At 39.0% G+C, this 20,196-nt stretch overlaps 2 protein-coding genes and 1 pseudogene across 4 annotated transcripts in view; 1 reads left to right on the top strand and 2 right to left on the bottom strand.

Moving 5' to 3' along the window:
- FAM171B (family with sequence similarity 171 member B) overlaps positions 1-4,478 on the bottom strand; it is a 59,334-nt gene extending 54,856 nt beyond the window's left edge. The window contains exon 1 of the mRNA XM_032479884.1: positions 3,851-4,478. Within this exon, the coding sequence (XP_032335775.1) occupies positions 3,851-4,463 (613 nt within the window). The 5' untranslated portion in view covers positions 4,464-4,478. The remainder of the gene's footprint in view (positions 1-3,850) is intronic.
- Positions 4,479-5,007: 529 nt separating this feature from the next.
- LOC102509780 lies at positions 5,008-10,285 on the top strand (annotated as a pseudogene).
- Positions 10,286-12,822: 2,537 nt separating this feature from the next.
- ITGAV (integrin subunit alpha V) overlaps positions 12,823-20,196 on the bottom strand; it is a 77,765-nt gene continuing 70,391 nt past the window's right edge. For all 3 annotated transcript variants that reach the window (XM_014563032.2, XM_006189240.2, XM_032479882.1), the window contains 5 exons: positions 19,625-19,738; positions 17,817-17,930; positions 17,609-17,716; positions 16,899-17,021; positions 12,823-16,629 (listed from right to left, as the gene is read on the bottom strand). In XM_014563032.2, coding sequence (XP_014418518.2) covers positions 16,534-16,629; positions 16,899-17,021; positions 17,609-17,716; positions 17,817-17,930; positions 19,625-19,738 — 555 coding nt within the window. In that variant the 3' untranslated portion in view covers positions 12,823-16,533. The remainder of the gene's footprint in view (positions 16,630-16,898; positions 17,022-17,608; positions 17,717-17,816; positions 17,931-19,624; positions 19,739-20,196) is intronic.

The raw sequence follows: 20,196 nt of genomic DNA, 5'->3' as shown, positions 1-20,196 counted from the left end.
CTGGGTGATGGGTATGGGCTTTTTAAATGCTATTCTGTTTACTTGTTTGACATTTTCCAAGATAGGTTTAAAACTATGTACCAATGAAATGTACAATCAAAAATGCTTATACCATGAAAATGGACCTCTCAAGAAGCTTTCTCTGTATGCAGAAACATTTATAAAAATCCATGGAGATCCCCTGTGTCTGAGCTTCACACGGAGATTTTGAAACGGAGCTCATTATTTTCTCCAGCTCCACTGGTCCCCGCCCCCAACTCCCCCTACCTTGTCTCCCATCGAATGGGCCCTCAGAGTGAATATGATATGGTCATCTCAGCCCCTACAAGCCCCCAAATTCATTCTTCCCTGGTCCCTCAAATACTTATTTCTAATGAATCCTGGTGCAGATGGAGACATCAGAGCTTCTGCATACACTGGAGAAAACAACTGATATGAGGGATCTCAGCCTTAGTCTTTACTCTCACTACTCGCTGAAGATGGTGTTTCACAAGTTAACCAGAAAATGAAAATCTACTTTTTTTTACATCTTGATTCTTTTCATCTCATCTTCAACATTTTTTCACCTCACTTTCCTATTTCTCAGCAATACAGAGGATACAAATTTTCAGAATAATAAAATCCAGAGAATAGTAACCAAAGTCAACGATCAGTTTCTCTACTATGGACTCATGAGGCCCAGTCACGTACCAGCCACTAAACACATCTTATTAGTTTTCTAAATTTTGCCTGAGAAAAGTCTTATAGTTTTTCACATAACACGTTCAAAGAATCAGAAGCACCATACAGATACAAAGAACGAACTCAAGCTGCTCAGAGTTATTTAAAGGTATGTTAATACCCACCTAGGTCATGAGAGGATTATAAGTGCACCTGGGTAAAGAACATTCTTGACAGAACCTAAAAAGTGGACCTAAGTATTGTGTTTATCAGTTCTCCACGGTCAGCATAACAAACACTGAAATTTGCTAAAAGATCCAAAGCATATATACTTTATAACCTCCACTTACAAGTATTTCTAACATTTCTTTATTTTTATATAAACCCTGCTAAATTCCTATGAAGAATTTCACAAGATATTAAATAACTCATAAAGTGAAAGTGACCTTTGATGCCAACATTTTTGTATATTCATTTACTCATTCCTTCATTCAGAAAACTTATGTGTACCTATCTATGAATACCACGTGCTCTTCTGGAGGCTGGAAATATATGTAATAATTTAAAGTACTAGTGAACAAAGCAAAGTTCATGCCCTCATAGAGCTAACACTCTAGTAATGGGAAGACAGGCTCACCAGAAAGGCTGAGAATAAGTACCATGGAGGAGAATGTATTACTATTTAAATACAGCTGGAAAGGCTTCTTTGTTACAGGGACATTTGAATCAGAAGAATGTGAGGTTCCAGAATTCCAGGCAGAGAAAACGACAAGTGCAAAGACCCCACACCAGAGCCCACTTTGCCAACTGAAGACACAGACAGCCAGTGTGGCCCCAGCACCAAGTTAGGGTCAGAGCTGAGGGAGACGGGAGGGGGAGGGGCACAGAGGATCTAGGTCTTTGCAGGCCATTTTCAGGGTCAGGGCAACTAGTGTGAGAGAGATGGGAAGCCATTGGAGGACTATGAGCAGAAATGATCCTATTTAATGTTTTTTAAAAGATTGCTGGTGGGGAGGGTAATAGCTCAGTGGTAGAGCACATGTTTAGCATGCATGACGTCCTGGGTTCAATCCCCAGCACCTCCACTGAAAAAAAAAAATCACTAACTATGTAAGGAGAACAGACAAGAAATGAACAAAGGGTAAAGCAGGAAGACCAGTTTAATCCAGAGATCACAATGTGCTCTGAGGAATATTTAACTTCATTTGTTATAGGTTGTGTTCCGTTATACAACCCGATACTCCTATAATTGAAAAAGCAATCAATTAAATTGCTCTCTTGTTTGCCACTGGCTTGGAGAGTTAAGAGTTTTTGAGGGAAAAGCAAGAGTCATTTTATGTTACCTTTCAGGCTCTAGTTGGATCTACTGACTAGGGGTTCCTTTATCTTGATGTATCTAGTAGGTCAATAGGACAAAAAGTGTTTGTTTCGCAAAAAAAAACCCTTTTAAAAAATATTCCCTCATAAATATCAGGAAACAAATATTTTCATTTGCATGCTAAGTAAAAAAGTTTTCATATTATGCAGTTATTCATAAACCTTATCACAACCCATCGATACGGTACTCAAAACCCATTTAACTAAATATCCCTGAAAGATGATCAATTGAAATAAAAAATATACTGCAATTGCTTCTCAGCCTTTTGGCTAAGATCAAGTGTAAAAAATATACTGCAAACCATAAAATCTATCACCACTCTAAGCCTTCTGTTTCGTAATTTCTGAAACCCCTCTCATAATGAAGACAAGCTTTCTCCCACTCTCCTGTCTCTCATGTCCTTAAGTTTAGCAAACAGCATAACAGCTGCCTCGCCCAAACCCTGTTGTTAGCATTTTCAGTCATAAAAAGCCAGTAGGAAAACCACCACAACCGCACACCTTTCAAGACTTTCAGCCACACTCAGGTGTTATTAATTGTTTTAAGAGGGTGTCAAACACATGCTTTCCTGCACTTTGGTGATTTCATCCTAAGCTCAGAGCACTCTGATAAATTAAATCACCCTGGCTGTGTCAGCTGCCGGGCCTGAAGATTGCTCTTTGATGAGGAGGACGCCGTACAAAATAAGATACCGAGCCCACTCTTTAAAATCTCGTTTTCAGCATCTTGTACAATGTTACTAGGCAGGATTTTAAAACAAAAACAAATGTTATAATTCACTTTGGTTTTGCAGAAACCTAAGCCCACTTGCCAAAACATTGATGGCTTTTTTTCCCCCTTTCCAAAGAGCAGGCAGCTTCTACAGTAGGGAAGGGAACAGGGGTGGGGGGGTGGGGAGAAGCTATTAAAACGGATAATCTAGCTTTTTACTTACCGGTGGAGTTTTAATGGGGAGGAACAAGGCACGAACTGAGGGACTGTTACAGCCACATATATTAAACCGATTTCCTCACCCTCAGTGAACAGTGTCAAGAATCCGCCTCATTACGTTCTACTAACAAGTAAAGAGATTCCCCTCTCTGGGGTAACAGGCTTTGCCGCACCAACATCCACTACAGACTTCATCCCATCCATCCTCCTCTGCTTTCCCTTTCCTTCAATTACAAATTCCTATTTCGTTTTAGTTTTTTTTTCATCTTATACTGAAGGTATTCTTGCCAACTGCATTAAACTCTTCCCAGGATGAGAAGAGATAGATAAATAATAAAATAAATCAAGATTTCTTTCTCCAGGGCTAAATTTAAATATACAGGCGGGGCGAGATGGTGAAAAGGGGTGTGTGGGTGTATATCGCAAGATTTTTCAGTCTCGAGGAGAGAAAAGGATAAAGAACAGAAGGCTAAAGGGATCTGAGAAGTGTGTGTGTGTGTGTGTGTGTGTGTGTGTGTACGTACACATGTGTGTGCGTGTGTGTGTGTACGTACGTACACAATCATTCCCAGGGCAGAGGGGAACATTCAGGAAGGGAGGGAGAAGAAAAAGATCAATCGAGGCAGTCACTCATTCCGACCCCTCCCCACCCCACTGCAGTGCTCTGCGCTTCCCAGAAAGCTCATCACCCAAAAGGCAGATTCCCGAAACCAAAGCAGAGCTCGAGTCCTGGGCAGGCTGTCTGGGCAGATGGGGGAGATGGGGGTGGGTAGAGGCAGGCAATGGGAAACCATCTGGCTAGGGAAGGGGCGAGGAGGCCAGCGAGGCCAGATGAGATCGCCGGCCGAGACGGAGAGGCAGGGCCGCGCTGCCGGGACCTACCTGGAACAGTGGTGACGGTGGAGGATGCCCCCGGCGCCCCTGGCCTCTCCTCCTCGGCCTCCTCCCGCTGCCGCTGCTGCTGCTGCTGCTGGATGAGGCTGAGGTCGGAGCGGCTGAGCTCGGCTCTGGCGGCCGCGGGGACCAGCCGCGCCTTCAGCAGCACCGCAGCCAGGCCGAGGAGCAGGGTGCAAGGGACGCGCCGGCTGAACCTCGCCATGGCCGAGAGCCAGAGGGCCGCGGCGGCATATTGCGGAGCTCCGGCCGGCGGCAGGCGCCAGGGCTGCGGGCTCCGGCAGCGCCCGCCCGCTCGCTCGCTCCCAGTCGCGCGGTCTCCCTCGCACACCCTCACCAGGAGGAGGAGGCCCGGGAGGCGGAGAGGACGCAGGGCGGGGAGGAGGGGGAAGTTAGCATCCTCGCGCACGTGATGCGCGGGGCGGGGCGGGGCGGGGCGGGGCGAGCCGGGCGCCGAGGGCTGCGGCTCGGCTGTCACTCGCTGCTGGGCTGCTCCGAGGGCGCGCGCTCGACGCGGTGCTGGGGCGCTGTGCAAGTGCTGGCCTCCGAGGCTAAACGAAGGAGAGGCTTTCTGGGTGCTGGTAGACCTCGGATCCTCCATCCCCTACCCGAGACACCGGGAAATTCTGCAGAAAGTGGAATAAAATTACCTCCACCTGACCCCAAAGTAGAAGAGAAGGTAGTATATAGATTACCCTCCTGCAACACTTAACGCAACACCAACGGATCAAAAAGCCAGGCCCTCTTAACCATGTGGACTTTGGGGCATCACGGCCCTCATTTGTTTAGCAAGAAATTAGACGGAGGCGCTCCAGATTTTGATTAAACTTCCTCTTTCTGCCCAAATGGGAATTAATTTCTGTATCAAAAAAATTCTTAGTTACATTTTGACTCATTGTAATCTACACTTTTCATTCGTTCAAAAAATTTTTTTTCTAAATGCGTAGTAGGTGCTTACCACGTGCCAGTATTTAGTCAGGAGTTGGAAAAATCAAGATACAGTCCCTGCTTTCTAGGAGCCCACTACCTCGTAGGGCAGAGGAACATATAAAAAAATTATAATCCAGTGTGGTGGTTGACACTAAAACGTGCAGAAAGTGCATTGAACTGGAAGAAATTAACTGTGTGGTATATGGAAGGAGGCTATGAAACACTACGAGAGGTGCGGTTTAAAGCGTTCCACATGTAGGTGGGCACAACCAGGTCATCTAAAAAGTGGAGCTGTGTGTGTGTGTGTGCACAAAACCCAAAGGTGTGTAATAGCACAGTGTGCTTGGAAAACTGTGAGCAATGACTTGACAGAGTCACGGTATTTTAGATTGAAAAGGAGAGTGGAGATCAGGTCATTAAAAGTTACAGCAAACACTGCTATAGTACTTACTGTGTCCAGGCACTGTTCAAGCACTCTATATACCTCAACTCCTGTAATAACCTTGGATGCTATATAAAGAAACTGAAATTTACACAGCAAGTGGTTATGAAGTAGTGAAAGGAATTAATCAGGGAAGGGACTTGCTACCAGTCTGCATTTTAGAAGGATCACTTTGCTATCATTATGGAAGATGAAATACAGAGGGATAGGTTGAAGAAGAGGAAGCCACTTTAGAGGTGTTTGCAAAAGCCAATAAGGAGATACCAAAGACTCGTGAGACTAGACAAGAGAGAAAAGGAGAGGGAGATTCAGTATGTAGCGCTAGAATGAACAGAGATGGTTGATTGATTGGGTGGGGAGGAGAGAGGAGAAAGATGAGCATGTCTAGTATGACACCCAAATTGCCAGACTGAGATCTTGCGTGGCTGCTTATGACTTTATCGAGATTAGCTGCTACTACAAACTTCAGGATAGATGATAAGTCATGGCTTGTTCAGTTGTAGTCTCTTGGATTTGAAGTGCCTGTGGGACATGTCACAGCCTAATGTAAACGTGATCTGACTGTGACATCACATCATTTACCATCACAGTTGATTCAGCTGCTTTGGCTGATTGGACAGTCCCTTTCTATAATCACTGCTCTTTTGAGGGTTCCTCCCAATATTTCCAACTTGCTGGAAAAGAACCAATTTCTCATTAGTGGAAAATCATTCTTTGGTCAAGGATATGAAACTAGTACCTATATAACCATGAAGTAAAATGATAATAATAATAATAATAATAGGCTTTTTACATACATTATCTCATATCCTCAGAGCAGTCCTCCAAATTAGCTCTCATCCTGGTTAGCAAATGGAAACACTGAGGATCAGAGAGGCACCTGTCTTGCCCAAGGCTACACTAATTAGTGAATTTACCTTTCTGCATTGTGTGAAACTTTTACAATGAGCTTGTATTCCTTGTTTAGTGATTTTTAAACAAAAATAAACTATGTTCCATGTGGCTTTGCCTCGTCTGGGTGAGCAGGAGCTGTTGGGGAGAGGCTGAATGTGGAGGGTCTTCATGAGCTTCATCAAGCTGTTTTCGTTACATTTTCTTCCAATTTACCTCTGCTCCTGGAGAGAAGAAAGGAGAAAATGGAAATGGCTCCAAAAATCTGACTGGCAGATCAGAAGGAAAAGAGTGCTGCCAGGATTTCTGTCATCCTGCCTTATGGTGGCCACATCATCTTTAATAAATTAAGAAGCTGACCTTCCAGAGGCAAAGCCACTGATGATTTCACAGCCCCCAGTAGAGGGTGGACGTCAAGTCTTTCAATACTAAGACCATTTAAAGAAATAAGCTTTGTCGATCAAGATGGTTTTTAAATGCTTCATTATTCATATAGCTTATACTTAATTTCTGCACAATATACAAAAGCCATATTATTTGATGCAATCAGGGCTGGTAGTTGGTGAATCAAAACAGTAGATCAAGAGACCAAAAAAAATCAATATATTTTAAATATATTTTAAACTGCTTATTTTATCTTAAAATAAGTAAATATACATTCATTTACCACTCTTTTGATGTAGGGCCAAGAATTTTCTTTTAAGTATCTAACCACATCCTAGGGTTTGAAGTCATAAACCACAATTACAATGCACCCTATTATTTGCATTTTTTGGTTAAGTGGAAAGAGTTCTTAAAGACTCTTGACAGGCAACTTGAATGCCAGATCCTATTTTCAGTTTTTCCACAATTTTACAATTTTCTCACCCATTTAGTATTAAACTTAATTCTCATAGAAAAATATACTTTGTTCAAATTTATATTTCATCCATTCCTTATAACACATAGAACTGCTGAAAAACAAGTGTGTGGACAAACATAGCTGACTCTCGGCAAAGACAAAAACCGGGCAGATGTTCAGGAAGGGGCATCCCGCTGACTGCGTGTATCTCACGTGTCGGCCAGTGTGTTTCTCACAGGAATGGAAGACACCAGTTGATCTAGGAAGATATTTTCAGATTTCTAATCCATGACACTATTCAGACTTAATACAATGTAATCATTAGTGTTGGAACTTCTTCATTTTTATAAATATACTACAAGCCATCAGAAAGCAGAGTATAATACCATACATATATAGCAATTCTCCTCTGCTTAAGATCTGCTGGTACCTCCCCATTGCTCGTGGCATAAAGTCCAAAATCCCTAACAGATTTACAAAGCCCTTCACAATATGTCCTCTGACTATGCAGGCTCCTCGTTTAACATTTGTTACATAGATACAGAGATGGGGGTTGGGAAGAGAAGGGCAGGGCTTCTTTTATTCCCTTCAACTAGACTTATTTGGGTTGCACAAATTGATTTCCTCTGCCGGGACCTCTGCTCCCTCTTCTCTTTAACTGATAAGCTCCCACAGAGCCTGAAGCTTAGCTTCGACATGACTTCCTCCAGGATCTACTTCCCAACACCCTGAGCTTTGATTAGGAGTCCCTGCCATGAACTGCCATGGCACCTCATATTCTCCTTAGGACTCTGGCACTTAAAATGCATGTTTTCTTGCCTGTACCCTCACTAGGGTAGGTCCCACAAGGGCCAGGGCCATCGTGTTCACAGCTGTATCTCAGCTCCTATCTCAATGCCCAACAGTGATTGATTAATTGGCTGATTAAATCCATGAATCAATTTTAAGAGGCAGAACTGTTAGTTAATGGAGAAGGGTCCAGAATCAGAATGCTCTGGTAGCCACCCCTCACAGCTATGTGATTTCCAGAAGATTCTAGGCCTCAGTTTTTCTTGACTGTATAGTGGAAGGAACAATAGAGCCTAAGGGAGTAACAAAATAAGATAATAGATAAAGAATTTAGAGCTTCTTGCTATCTGAACTGTTCAGTAAATGTCGGCTGTTACTTCGTTAATGTTATGTATGATTGTTCTGTTTCACCTGTATATTTTTTATAATGTAGATAAAATTTTATTTTATATGTAATCAGTTCTTTTTCTTGATAGTTAGGTTCTATAAAGTCACTGCAAACACTAAATTAGCAAATACTGAACCTTTGTTCCTAGAGGAATAGAGTTAGGTTCCTGGGGCCTCTAGTCTCAACATTTTCATCAACTGATTAACACATAGCGTTTTTTCATGTGCATTTATATGTCATTACATCTTTAAAAACAAAGAAAGCCAAGTGATTATCTCAACAAACAAATGAAAAGCATCTGACAAAATCCAATACCTTTTCATGATAAAAATGCTCAACAAACTAGAATGGAGCTTCTACAAACTGATAAAGAGCATCCACAAAAACCCACGAATAACTTCGTAATTAATAATGAAAGAGTAAATGCTTTTTCATTCAGGAACAAGACAAGCACATCTACTCTCACCACTTCTATTCAACATTAGAATTAGAAGTGCTGGAGTATCTAGCAAAAGCAATCAGTCAATCAGGCAAGAAAAAGAAACAAAAACTATCCAGATTGGAAAGAAAGAAGGAAAACTATCTCTATTTGGAGGTGAAATAATCTTGCATATAGAAAATCCTAAGAAAGCTACTCAAAAACTATTAGAATAAGCAATTTCAAAAAGATTGCAAGATGCAAGATCAATATACCAAAAAATTTTGTATTTCCATACACTTGCAATGAACAATCCAAAAATAAAAGCAATTATGAGAAAGTGATTTTAATTTATAGTAACATCAAAAAGAATAAAATACATAGGAATCAACTTAAAGGAAGTGTAAAATTTATTCTCTGAAAACTATAAAACATTGTTCAAGCAATTAAAGAGGATCTAAATTAATGGAAAAACATCCCATGTTCGTGAATCAGAAAATTTAATATTGTTAAGATGGCAACAGTCCCTGAACTGATCTACAGAATCAATACAATACTCAACAGAAACCCAGCTGACATCATTGTAGAAACTGACAGGGTGATTCTAAATTTCATGTGGAATTGCTTGGGACCCTTAATAGCCAAAACAATCTCAAAAAATAAGAAGAAAGTAAAAAAAGAAGAAGAAAGTAGAAAGAATCACATTTCCTGACTGCAAAACTTACCGCAATTCCATGGAGGCCGTAAGTGGGTGGCCTGGAGCCCTACATGGATGAGAACTTCATCTCCAGAGCCTTTGCCGTCACAGGGGAGAACTTGATGAGCACCAACATTATCCAAAACAACCTCACTGGGATCCCAGCTGGCCTCTGCTTTGTAGAACAAACAGATTTGGCCACAGCTAAGAAGTTTTCTTCCACAAGCCACACCTGAAAAACATTTTAAGTTGAACCGTATCACTTATGGGAAATAACCAGATAATAGCCTGAGTACCCCCTTTTTGTGGGGGGTTGAGGGGGCTGACCCAACTTGTGGATGATGGCATGCTGTAAGAATTGTTTGTCAACATCCATCTCTTCTGCTAAGGAGGCAAGGTGTTTTCAACCAGACAGGTGTGTCTAAGCGCTGTGGCTTTGTGAAATTCCTGCATGAACTGGAACAGAAGGGAACCCTGACAGAGTGCCAAGGAGTAGTGGAACTGGGGTCTAAACGGATGGGGCCAAGCATGGCAATCCCTAAAGTAAGCCGTGTGAAGTCAGTGGAATATAGTTAGAGGTGCAGTTACAGCTGCAGTATTACCAGAACCACTATGCCTGGGGGGCTACGACCAGAACACGGGCAGCCGCAGCTACAGGTATCCCAAGTAAGGCTATACTCAGAGCACCATGCACACATAGGAAGAAGTTGGAGATGATGATGCACACCGCAAGCCGAGCTGGATGTGACTGAGGCCAGCAAGGAGTTCATGCAGCAGAGCGAGGAGCGGTACGATGCACTGATGGACTGTCGCTGGCTGCCCCTGTACACAGTGTTTTCAGAGACAAGGGCAAGGACAAGGGCAAGCCAGAATGGACTATGTGAGGTAGATGGCAGACTTCCTTTAATTAATTAATTAATACATAATAAATATTAAAATATTTATTAAGTACACATTTAAGGGGTAAGAATATTTACCTTTTTGGAAATACGATCTGTAATTTTAGTAATCAACTGTTTCCTTAAATTATGACTATTCCTCCAACACTTCTGCTTTTATTCAACAGTGAACCATTTAAATTGAACTGGAAAATGAAAGGACTGTTAAAAAGGTTGAACGAAGTTAAAATTTGTATTTCTTTGAATAAGAATCATTTACCCAGGTACGGTTATCCATACTAGAGACAAAGACAGTTTGGAATTTTTAACCAAAGTGGGTCAGGTGATTCAAACAGTTATTCAACTCTGGGTTTAAGGGTCCTTCTTAGGTAACAGGCATGTAAATCATTAAGATTCTCTGGGGTCAGCATGCATGGATTACCTACTGTGTGTCAAACAGTGGGCAGTTTTATCTATGGCAGTTCAGGTATTTCCCACAATCCTCCTGCCCCCTAACAAATTTGCTCCAAGTGTGGTGGCTGGGGGGAAAAGATTTCATTAGGCACACTCCAGCTGGGATGGCCCGGTATGTGGTGGGAAGTGATGGAGCCAGCTAAACCTAGATTAAAATGCTCAGGACTTGGGAGTTTACTCCAAGATCAGGTCTAGATTTTCAAAAGCCTGGATTGTTTTAGGGACAAGACTGCTGAGGGGCTGCCAATGTGCCAAGCCCTCCGACCTCACTTTTGTGTGTCTTGACATTAAGTATCTAAATTCATTAAATAGATACGAATCTTTAAAAAAGAGAACACAAGAAACCAGGACTTTGTGATTTGGGAAATTTTCAACATATCTAGATTGCAGAAGATGCTAAAATTAAGAGATTTATTTTCAAGAGAGTTTACTCTTGAGAGAACACAGAGACTGTACAAACTTTTGCTAATATCTCAAAATTTTTTCTTTGAAGAGATTGTATGTGACTCATAGATTCCCCTCAGATACCTCAACAGAAGGCAAAAGTAGAGATGAGATTATTTGAGAAAGCTCTGTGGAGTAGCCTCTGGTCTAACAGAGTGAGTATCTTTGACATACACAAGAGATCCACAAAGTTCTTCTTAATTTTATATCAGCAGAAACACTGCGAGTTAGGTCTAAAGGGGTAGTGTACAAAATGAAGAAGCATATTGAACCCACATAATTTTGCCCGTAGAAACAAACTGATAATACTACTGATTTGCAAACATGTGCTATGTTTCATAGGGAAAAAAGAGAACCTCAGGAGAAATCACGAGCCACAGAGAATTGTTTACAGACTTTGAAACCAAATGTAGTTTGCTCAGCTGGATTTTGTAATTGCTTGGGACTAGCGACTTCTTTTTCTTTGTATTTTTTCCCTTTTTTGAACTAGAATGTCTATAATTATTACCATACGCTTGTCTTGCCATGGTATGTTGGGAGCAGATAACTCATAATCTCAAAAAGAACTTTAACTGCACTGTTCAAAGATGAGAACAATTATAAGCCACCAGAACTTTCCTGCCTCCTATGGTAAACTTACCATATACCCTCCCCAAGATCAAGAATCATTTCTGTTACTAAAGTGGAGAGTGTAAGTCTTCAAATTAACTACTACTACATTTACACATCACTTAGTGCTTTTTGTAACTTTGTAATAACAAATTAATATTCTGAATACAAGACTGTCTAAAAAGTAATCCCTAAAGATTCCATTTCAACACTCTAATATCTAAGAAATGGTGTAGAAAGAAAATCTTTGAGATTTACTTTGAAACAAATTGTTATTTTAATAACATGAAGGTAAGTTACTGTGTAAAGTTCAAATTCAGAATCTAAGTCCTCTTTTTATTAAAACAAGACCAATTTATACATTTGTTATGCTTCAGCAAATGAGTCCAACAAGCAAAGTAAACCTGAGTATAAAAGGGAATCTAACTATATAACTCTCCAGGCAGTTCAGAACAGTTTAGAAAGTGAGTCAAAATATTACCGTTGACCCTTGAACACACAGGTTAGGGGCTACGACCCTCTGGCGCAGTTGAAAACCCCAGTGTAATTTACAGTTGGCCCTCTGTATCCGTGGCTCCTCCGTGTCCAAAATTCCACATTTAGGGATTCAACCAAGCAAGGCTCAGGCAGTATAACTATTTACTGCTGAAAAAATCCACGTAGAGATGGACCCATGCAGTTCAAACTCTGCTGCTCAAGAGTCAACTGCAATTGGAAAAGCATTGGTGGTGCACCAACTGATACTCAGACGAATCTAGTTTATAAACTGTGACTAGCAATCCAGGCAGTGTTGCACAGCAGAAAGCTCACTGGACTAGGTGTTTGAATAGGTAAGCTTTAGTCCCAATCCTGCCAGTTACTGCTTCGGACAAGTCATGAACCCTCTGGGCATAGTTAACAGCATGAAGAGGGTGAGGTCAACCCCTTCCAACTTGTGGTTTTTAGCAATTTGACCATGACCTGCACAGATGGTGTTATTTGCAATTATCCTTTTTGGGGTTTGCTGAGCTTCCAGAATTGGACTTAAGAATTTGGACTTTTAGAGAGTTATGTCACCTCTTTGAGGTCATCCTTTTAGTGCATTACTGCTGGCTCATATGATTAAAAAACAAAGCAAAACAACAGCATAGAAGGAAAATATAAAGTCCATGCACAAAAGTGGCACCATATGATCAAGTTTTTATTGAACAGACACAAGTTACACACTGGAAACTAAGCAGAACACTGAACCAGTTTTCACTAACTCAAATCAAGTTAGCAAATGACAAATTTTAGGACACACTCTTTTATGTCTAACCCAATGTGGGTGATCACAAGAGAGCTACACAAAGAAAATTACTTTCTATGTTACTTAGGTAGCAAATTAATTGACATACACAGTTACTTTAAGATACCATGAAGTGTTTAAAAACCAGCAGGGAACAGTTCACTGCCAACCTGAAATAAAGTGTGTAACAGACCTTTTAAGGGTAAGTAACTTCATTTGTATATCCATAGCAAAATCACTCCTTCCTGCTAACAAAAATACTAACAAATCTCCCTTTAGATTAGGTTTACTAAATTAAGAATGACTTTGAAATTATCTAGGTTTGGTTATATTGTTATATTGCACTTGAGATGAATGACAACAAAAATCAAAGATTCAGTACCTCTCCCAAGAAGTTCATTATATACCAGAAATTACAAGGAAATACAAGCATATATGCATGCTACATGTCCATAGGTTCATCATTCAAACTAGCCTACCAACAAGTTAAAAGGGATACTCTCCAAAACACTATCAAGTCATTTCATTCATGATTTTGGAGATACTATGTTCAATTTCCAAATTTTACATTTTTTTCCTTATTAATCAAACATCACATATACAAGCTATCCAAGAACACAAACATGGTGACACTGAAATAGGCAACAGTCACATACAAGTATTCCAAGAATGACTTACTCTTCACCAAGCTCAGCACTACATTCTGCAACAAAGGAACGTTTACCAACTTGCAGATTTGCCTTATTAAAAAAATCAGCTGATCTATTACATGCCTTTGCCACATAAATCTCTCTCCTAGGATCATGATTCACTATCAAAAATCTTTCACAGCCTTCATTAAAGAAGTCAGTATAGTCTCTTTAACTAATACTGGAATTTTCTCTTTATATAAATATAAAGTATTAATGAGAATTTACTATGAATAACTAGTTTTGTAACACAGGTAGAACTGTGGCACTAATATTTGATTAATTGTTCTCCACCTCAGTATTAAGAACTTAATCAGAATTACAATAATCACTAATCACAAGAAAAAGGTAAAGGGAAGAAAAGGAAAGGGCAGCCTTCACACAAATATTTCCCAAAATAGCAATTCTGAAACAAATGCTTATATAAGAAATCAACAACAGTATCAATATGTCTTATCAATATCAACTGTTTCAAATATTATCTGACCCCAACCATATGTGTTTTCTTAAACTGAATCAGATTATAAGAATTTTACACTCAAAATGGATTTCAATTATCAAAAAAAAATCACAAACACGGCAGTGACTATTTTTTGATGTTTTAACCAGAACATTCACATGCTACTTTAGGGTAACAAGAATCGCAACATTTTCCCAAATATTCTCATCAAAGACTAGGTTTTTAAATCATACTCCGATCATACTTTTGTGAGATATTAAATCTTCACTTTTTTAAAAAGAAAATACTATTGCTTGAAACTACATTTCATAAAAGCAATTTAAAACATTATGTTAATTTCCATGTAACATCCTCCAGTTGCCTCTACGCTAATGCTCTCCCAACTAAGCTGTCTAGGCTCCTCCTTCAATCTCCCATAAGAGATTGTACCTTGAGATAAGAGGGCATCGTAAGAGGAATAGATTGTGCAAAAACAAATAGTAACATATTTGGAAAGAGTGACTTTCTATCTAACAGATAATTTTCAGGAATGACTGCTATTAGGTGGGAAAACAGGTAGGGTTAACATTGTTAAGAGACCAACTTAGTGACTATCTGGTGGCAGGCCCTAAGATAAAAATACTTTTTCCTTAAAAAACTTCAAATTTATTGGTAATAAAAATACTTACTGAATATGACTAAGACCTTTTAAGCTACTAATAAAATCTATATTACAATACCTATTAATTTTGAAAATCACTAAAGCTAAATATAGGGTCTTGTATATGTTCTAACTTGTATAACTCACCTACACGCGCCTCTATTTTATGAATATGTTCTAGCTTAGCCGCTTGCATAAGGAGTTATAACACAAGACATTGCAAGATAAATTTCATTATTTTTAAAACATAGCAAAATATTCAATTATTTAAGGGAAATATTTATCATTGCCTAATGAAGACAACGATTAAAAAGCTATTAAACTCTCAATCTTTAATGCACAACATGATGTAATTGCACAAAAATAGGCATAATTAATCGTTATCCTCAGGCCTTGAGGAACTGTGAATAATTCACATAATCCTCTAAAAGATTCAACACCCCACAGGCTTATAAAACTACCACTTGCCACCTCTACAGCTTTTATTAAAAGATCCTAGAAAAGTAATTTATGTTAATAAACCTAAGAAAGTTTTAAAAGGTTTCCAATAACTTGAGTTGCTTATAAAATAACCTTTAAGAAGTGGTTTTGATCACTCAGACTGGTTTTTCATGTTACGCCTTGCTTAAACCGAGATAATGTCCACCTGAGTAGCATCACGCTATTGCTAGAAGTAAACCACTGAGCTGCTTTAAGAATGTCAATTGCACACATTTCTCGTGGGGTTGGGAGGTTGAGTGCAGGTTCCTGTAAGTTGTAAAACTTCCTCTATGATCTTGACACATTCTCAGTAACAGTTTTGGAAATGTAAGGGAAAACACATATATAGGAGGAAAATAAATTAATCCCAACTAAAAACTCTTGCTGTAATTGAAGAACAAACTGTTAATAAGCAACTCTATCAAAGAACTACAAATGTAGCCTTTTAATTTAAATGCTTTTTTTTTTTGGTATTATATATAGCCAGACAAATGCAATGGAATAAACATACTTTGGAAATGATTTCTAACTCCATATGGCTTTAAGCATCACGATGTTTGGCAGAAATTAAACTATTATACAAAAGAGGCATTTTTTTGATAATAGAACTAATTTTTAGCATAAGTTGACTTGAAGGATTTGAAAGAGAACTTAAACTCGTACAAAATAAAATGCAATAAAATGGATTGTGGATAAAAATATAAATAAAAATTTAATAGCAATTGTCCCCAGACTTCATATTAAAACAAACAAAAAAACTGTACCTTTGCTATTACAGGAAAGAGTTTAAATGGGATCGTACTTCTCTTTTTCTTAAAGTTCCACCACGTAGGGAATATTAAAATCCAACGTTATGCAGGTAAAAAGGTAGCTTGAAAACTCAATTGTAGTGTAATGTGTATTAATTAACATTAAGTATCTGTACAAAAGATGTGGATCCTAAGGTCCAAATTTAGATTGCTTTAAAACAACAAAAACAACAACAAACAAAATGCAACATACAAAATCAGAAACAATAATTGTAGGAGGTACTATTTTATATAAAGTGGTAACTCAGGCACTACCTGTCCTATGTACACTGAAGAAGAGCTATCACTTAAAATGTTATTATTTAAATACCTAAAAACACAAGTCAGTGGGTGTGTATTAAATGTGTGTCTGAACTTAATCATAATGAAAAGGTCGACAAATATTGCTCTCACTTTGTGGTTAATACCAATGGGCACCATCAGCAGTACAGTCTTGGAATTTCATTCCTCATGAAGGAAATCAAAATCTATAGTGAAGTGGTTACTTCTAGTGGGTCAGGATGAAGCATCACTTAAAAATTACAGTTAAGTTTCTGAGTTTCCTTCCCCATTTTCATGAGGCTGAAGCTGTTCCCTTTCTTGTTCTTCTTGAGGCGGCCGGACACGTTTAAAAAAGCCCATCTGTCAGTTGAAGAAAAACTAACGTTACTGCCACATCAATGAAGAATATTAGAAGTATTCTGAGGGGCCGTATTACGACCAAGACATTTTAAAGGGCACTAGTACAGTTTTTCTTCCTTCAAATGATATGGAATGCTCATCGTGCATCATCATTAAAGGTCTCTTTCTTCGTTCCCTCCCTTCTTTTCCAGTTTTCCTTCCTTTCCTCCCTCCCTTCTCCTTTTCTTCTGCTTCCCCTCCCTCCCTCTCTTCTTAAGTCCATGACTTACCCTGTACATGACAAATACCAAAACAGCCAGTAACAACAATCCTGCTAGAACTGCTAAAATGATCACCCACACAGGCACAGGCATGGGTGCTGGCTGAATGCCCCAGGTGACATTAGTGGTAACCTGTTGGGGGAAAAAGTTCTTGAGTTTTAAAAATAGTTCACTGAATCATCCAACAAATATCTGAATGTCTATTATATTTTATTTTAACGTTACATTATTTTCTTTTCTTGTATATGATAATTTTTGATCATATATTTTGTATCAGTAGCATACACACACACACAACTCTGAACAGCTTAACCTCTGGCTGCCTCTGAAATGATTTTCAAATAATCCACCCCAGTTTATGATGTGTTGGCCCCATTTTCATCCTCAAATTAAAGATCTTTAAAATGCCCTCACTTAGTGCAGTTAATTTCAGCGTTTCGAACTTTGTGGGGAGAAATTTCCCAAATTTTCCCCCATGAAATTTAGTATATGCTTAGAGTCTTAAATAGGATAAGATGTTAAAGTAAAAGTCTACCTTTAATAATTCTGGGATGGGGGAGTAAAAGAGTATTATTAAATTAGGTAATAATCCACTCAAATAACTCAACTGCTTTACATTATCAAAACAGTTAGACTGCCATTATTCAAAATAAAATTTAAAAATATCCATGGTATTGAAATGAGCGCATCTATTCCAGTTCTCCAAATCAATGACTTACTAATGTAGAGTTGAAGAGGTCCTCAATTGGAAGGTTCTTATAAGGAAACTCTATGACATTGAATGAAGCAGATGACTTCAGAGAATATGAGTGATTCTGGTTTTCCTTCTGTGTAAAGTAACAATAAAATGATTTCCTAGATGTCAGGCCTTTTTTATTTCTTTGAAAAAATGGGTAAGATTGCTGAATGCCGCATCTGTCCACTTACATTCATAAAGGTCTCAGTCCACAGCAGAGACTTTACATACAGGATCGCACTCTTTCCTCTGTCTAGTCGCCCCACCTGGCAGACAATCTTCAAGCATTCAGCAATTCCACAGCCCTGCCAAAAAAACTTACTTACTTAAAAGAAAAGGTCATTCTATCATCTCTTCAACATATGAAAATTAGACACTTGACTTGTTTTTTATGAAGGCTAAAGAGATGATTCCAGATTCTCCTGCCTTATAGCAACAATGTGTAAAATGAGCAGGAGGGGAGGGTATAGCTCAGTGGTAGAGTGCATGCCTAGCATGCATGCAGTCCTGGGTTCAATCCTCAGTACCTCTGTTAAATAAATAAACAAAACCTAATTACCTCCCCCAAACAAACCTAATAAAATAAACAGGCTAACAGTTGAGTCTGTACAAGGATCTTCTTGTTATGAGGGGGGTGGTTTTAATGTGATCTGATAAAAGGATAAGATCTATAATATTAAAATATTTATTTTTATAGCTAGAACTCAACAATCTTCAGGCAAACCCAGAGCATGGTGATTTTAAGACATGAAAATCAGATCACAACATGCCTGTGGAACAGAAAAAGAAACAGAGTGAATCTTTAATAGTTATTCCAAGTCAAACACTAGAAATCAGGTGGCATGTTAATAGTCTTTGCCACATTCAGTGTTTTTATCAATAACCTGGAGGCAAAGGTAACAAATATTCACCACCTTCTATGTGCCAGTCAAACTGCATCAGGCATGTCACATGTATATACCTCACAACGGTGCTATCTAGTCAGTGATACCTTCAGTTGACAACGAGAAATAGAAGCAAATGTCCTTGATCTGATAAAGAGCATCTATGAAAGGCCCACAGCTAACACCACATGTGCTGGTGAAAGAAGGGGTGCTTTTCTCCTAAGATCAGGAACCAGACGACAATGCCAACTGATGACAGTTCTATTCAACACGGTTCTGAAGGTTCTAGCCAGTGCAATTAACCAAGAAAAAAAAATTAAATAAAACGCATCTACAATACTGGACAGCACAGATCTAATGAGACTGTAGGTGGAGGGGACAAGAAATCTGAGATCTGAGCCCCAGAATACTCTACTGAGCTTAGAGTTCTAGAAACGGAGATTTCTAAGAAGCGGCCATTTCTGGTCCTTGGAGAACCAAAAGAGAGTAGTGTCCTAGTAGGGAAAGAGGGGTGTTTCACAAAGGAAGAACTGATTAATTCTGCCACAAAGTCACTGAGCAGTTGAACTGAATGTGAAATAAGAAGAACCATGGAATCTGGAGACGTGAAAGTAACTGGTGATGGCTAATGATCAAAAACTATGCCAGGTTCTCCGCTAGCTGATGGTTGGCATATCTGCTCAATTTTAAAAACTTAAATGATAAGCGCCTTTACAACATTATAGTCATTAGACAGACTCAACAAAAGTGGATCATAAGGCTAATTATTCTTGTAATACATTTTTGTTGAAGCCTTCTGGGTTTTTCCTGCAGTATTGAACATAAGCCTCAAAGATTAGGGTGAGGCCAAGAAAGAGGTCAGTTAAAGGAGTGCAGTCAGAAAAATAAGCTGAACATAACACATTTTATTAGCAATCTACAAAGGTAGATCATTTGAAGAAAATGTGGCATTAATTCGATTGGGAACAAGGAAAGCAAGAGGAGTGAATGGTATAAAAATATATGGAGATCTTTCCAGCACAGCTGTTGTTATTTCTGAAATGTTCTTTGGCATCAGTTCTATAATCACGTATTTTAAAAATATTTAAAGTGCCTGTTGTTGAAATGGCACTTACCAAAGTGTGAACATCTCCGTCACTGGGGGTGAGATCCCGCTTAGTGATGAGATGGTTCCGGTCACCCTGCCCACCAAATGTGTCATTCTTTTCCGTTGTTTGCAAATTTGAGATCTAAGATCACATTAATAAACTGGTGGTAAATAACAATGGAAAACATTTCGCATTGACATGTTGGCATAAACTGTTATAAGTGATTAAAATATAGTAACTGAAAATTTGGTTCCACAGAAAATTCATCACTTAGAATAAGACAAAAAATAAGCACAGAAAATAAAGATTGGAGTCCTTAATATATGGGAAAAAGTTTCCTCAGCCTGGCCATCATTTTCTCCCCTCGCATAGCTAGAGGGGAAACTGATAAAATACATAGAAACAGCTTGAAATTTCATGCTGTACATCTGTGATGTGTGTCAATCATGAGTGTATGGTTTTTGTTTTGTTTTCTTGACTTTCCTTAGTCCAAACTGTGCAATGGCTTCTTTAAAAAAATTTTTTTTTTTACTGTAGTACAGTCAATTTACAATGTTGTGTCAATTTCCGGTGTACAGCATAATGTTTCAGTTATACAT

This window comes from Camelus ferus, chromosome 5, assembly GCF_009834535.1.
Source record: "Camelus ferus isolate YT-003-E chromosome 5, BCGSAC_Cfer_1.0, whole genome shotgun sequence".
In the NCBI taxonomy this organism is placed as follows: domain Eukaryota; kingdom Metazoa; phylum Chordata; class Mammalia; order Artiodactyla; family Camelidae; genus Camelus; species Camelus ferus.
Note: the sequence above shows the minus strand (reverse complement) of the source record. Positions and strands in the feature narration are given on the sequence as shown.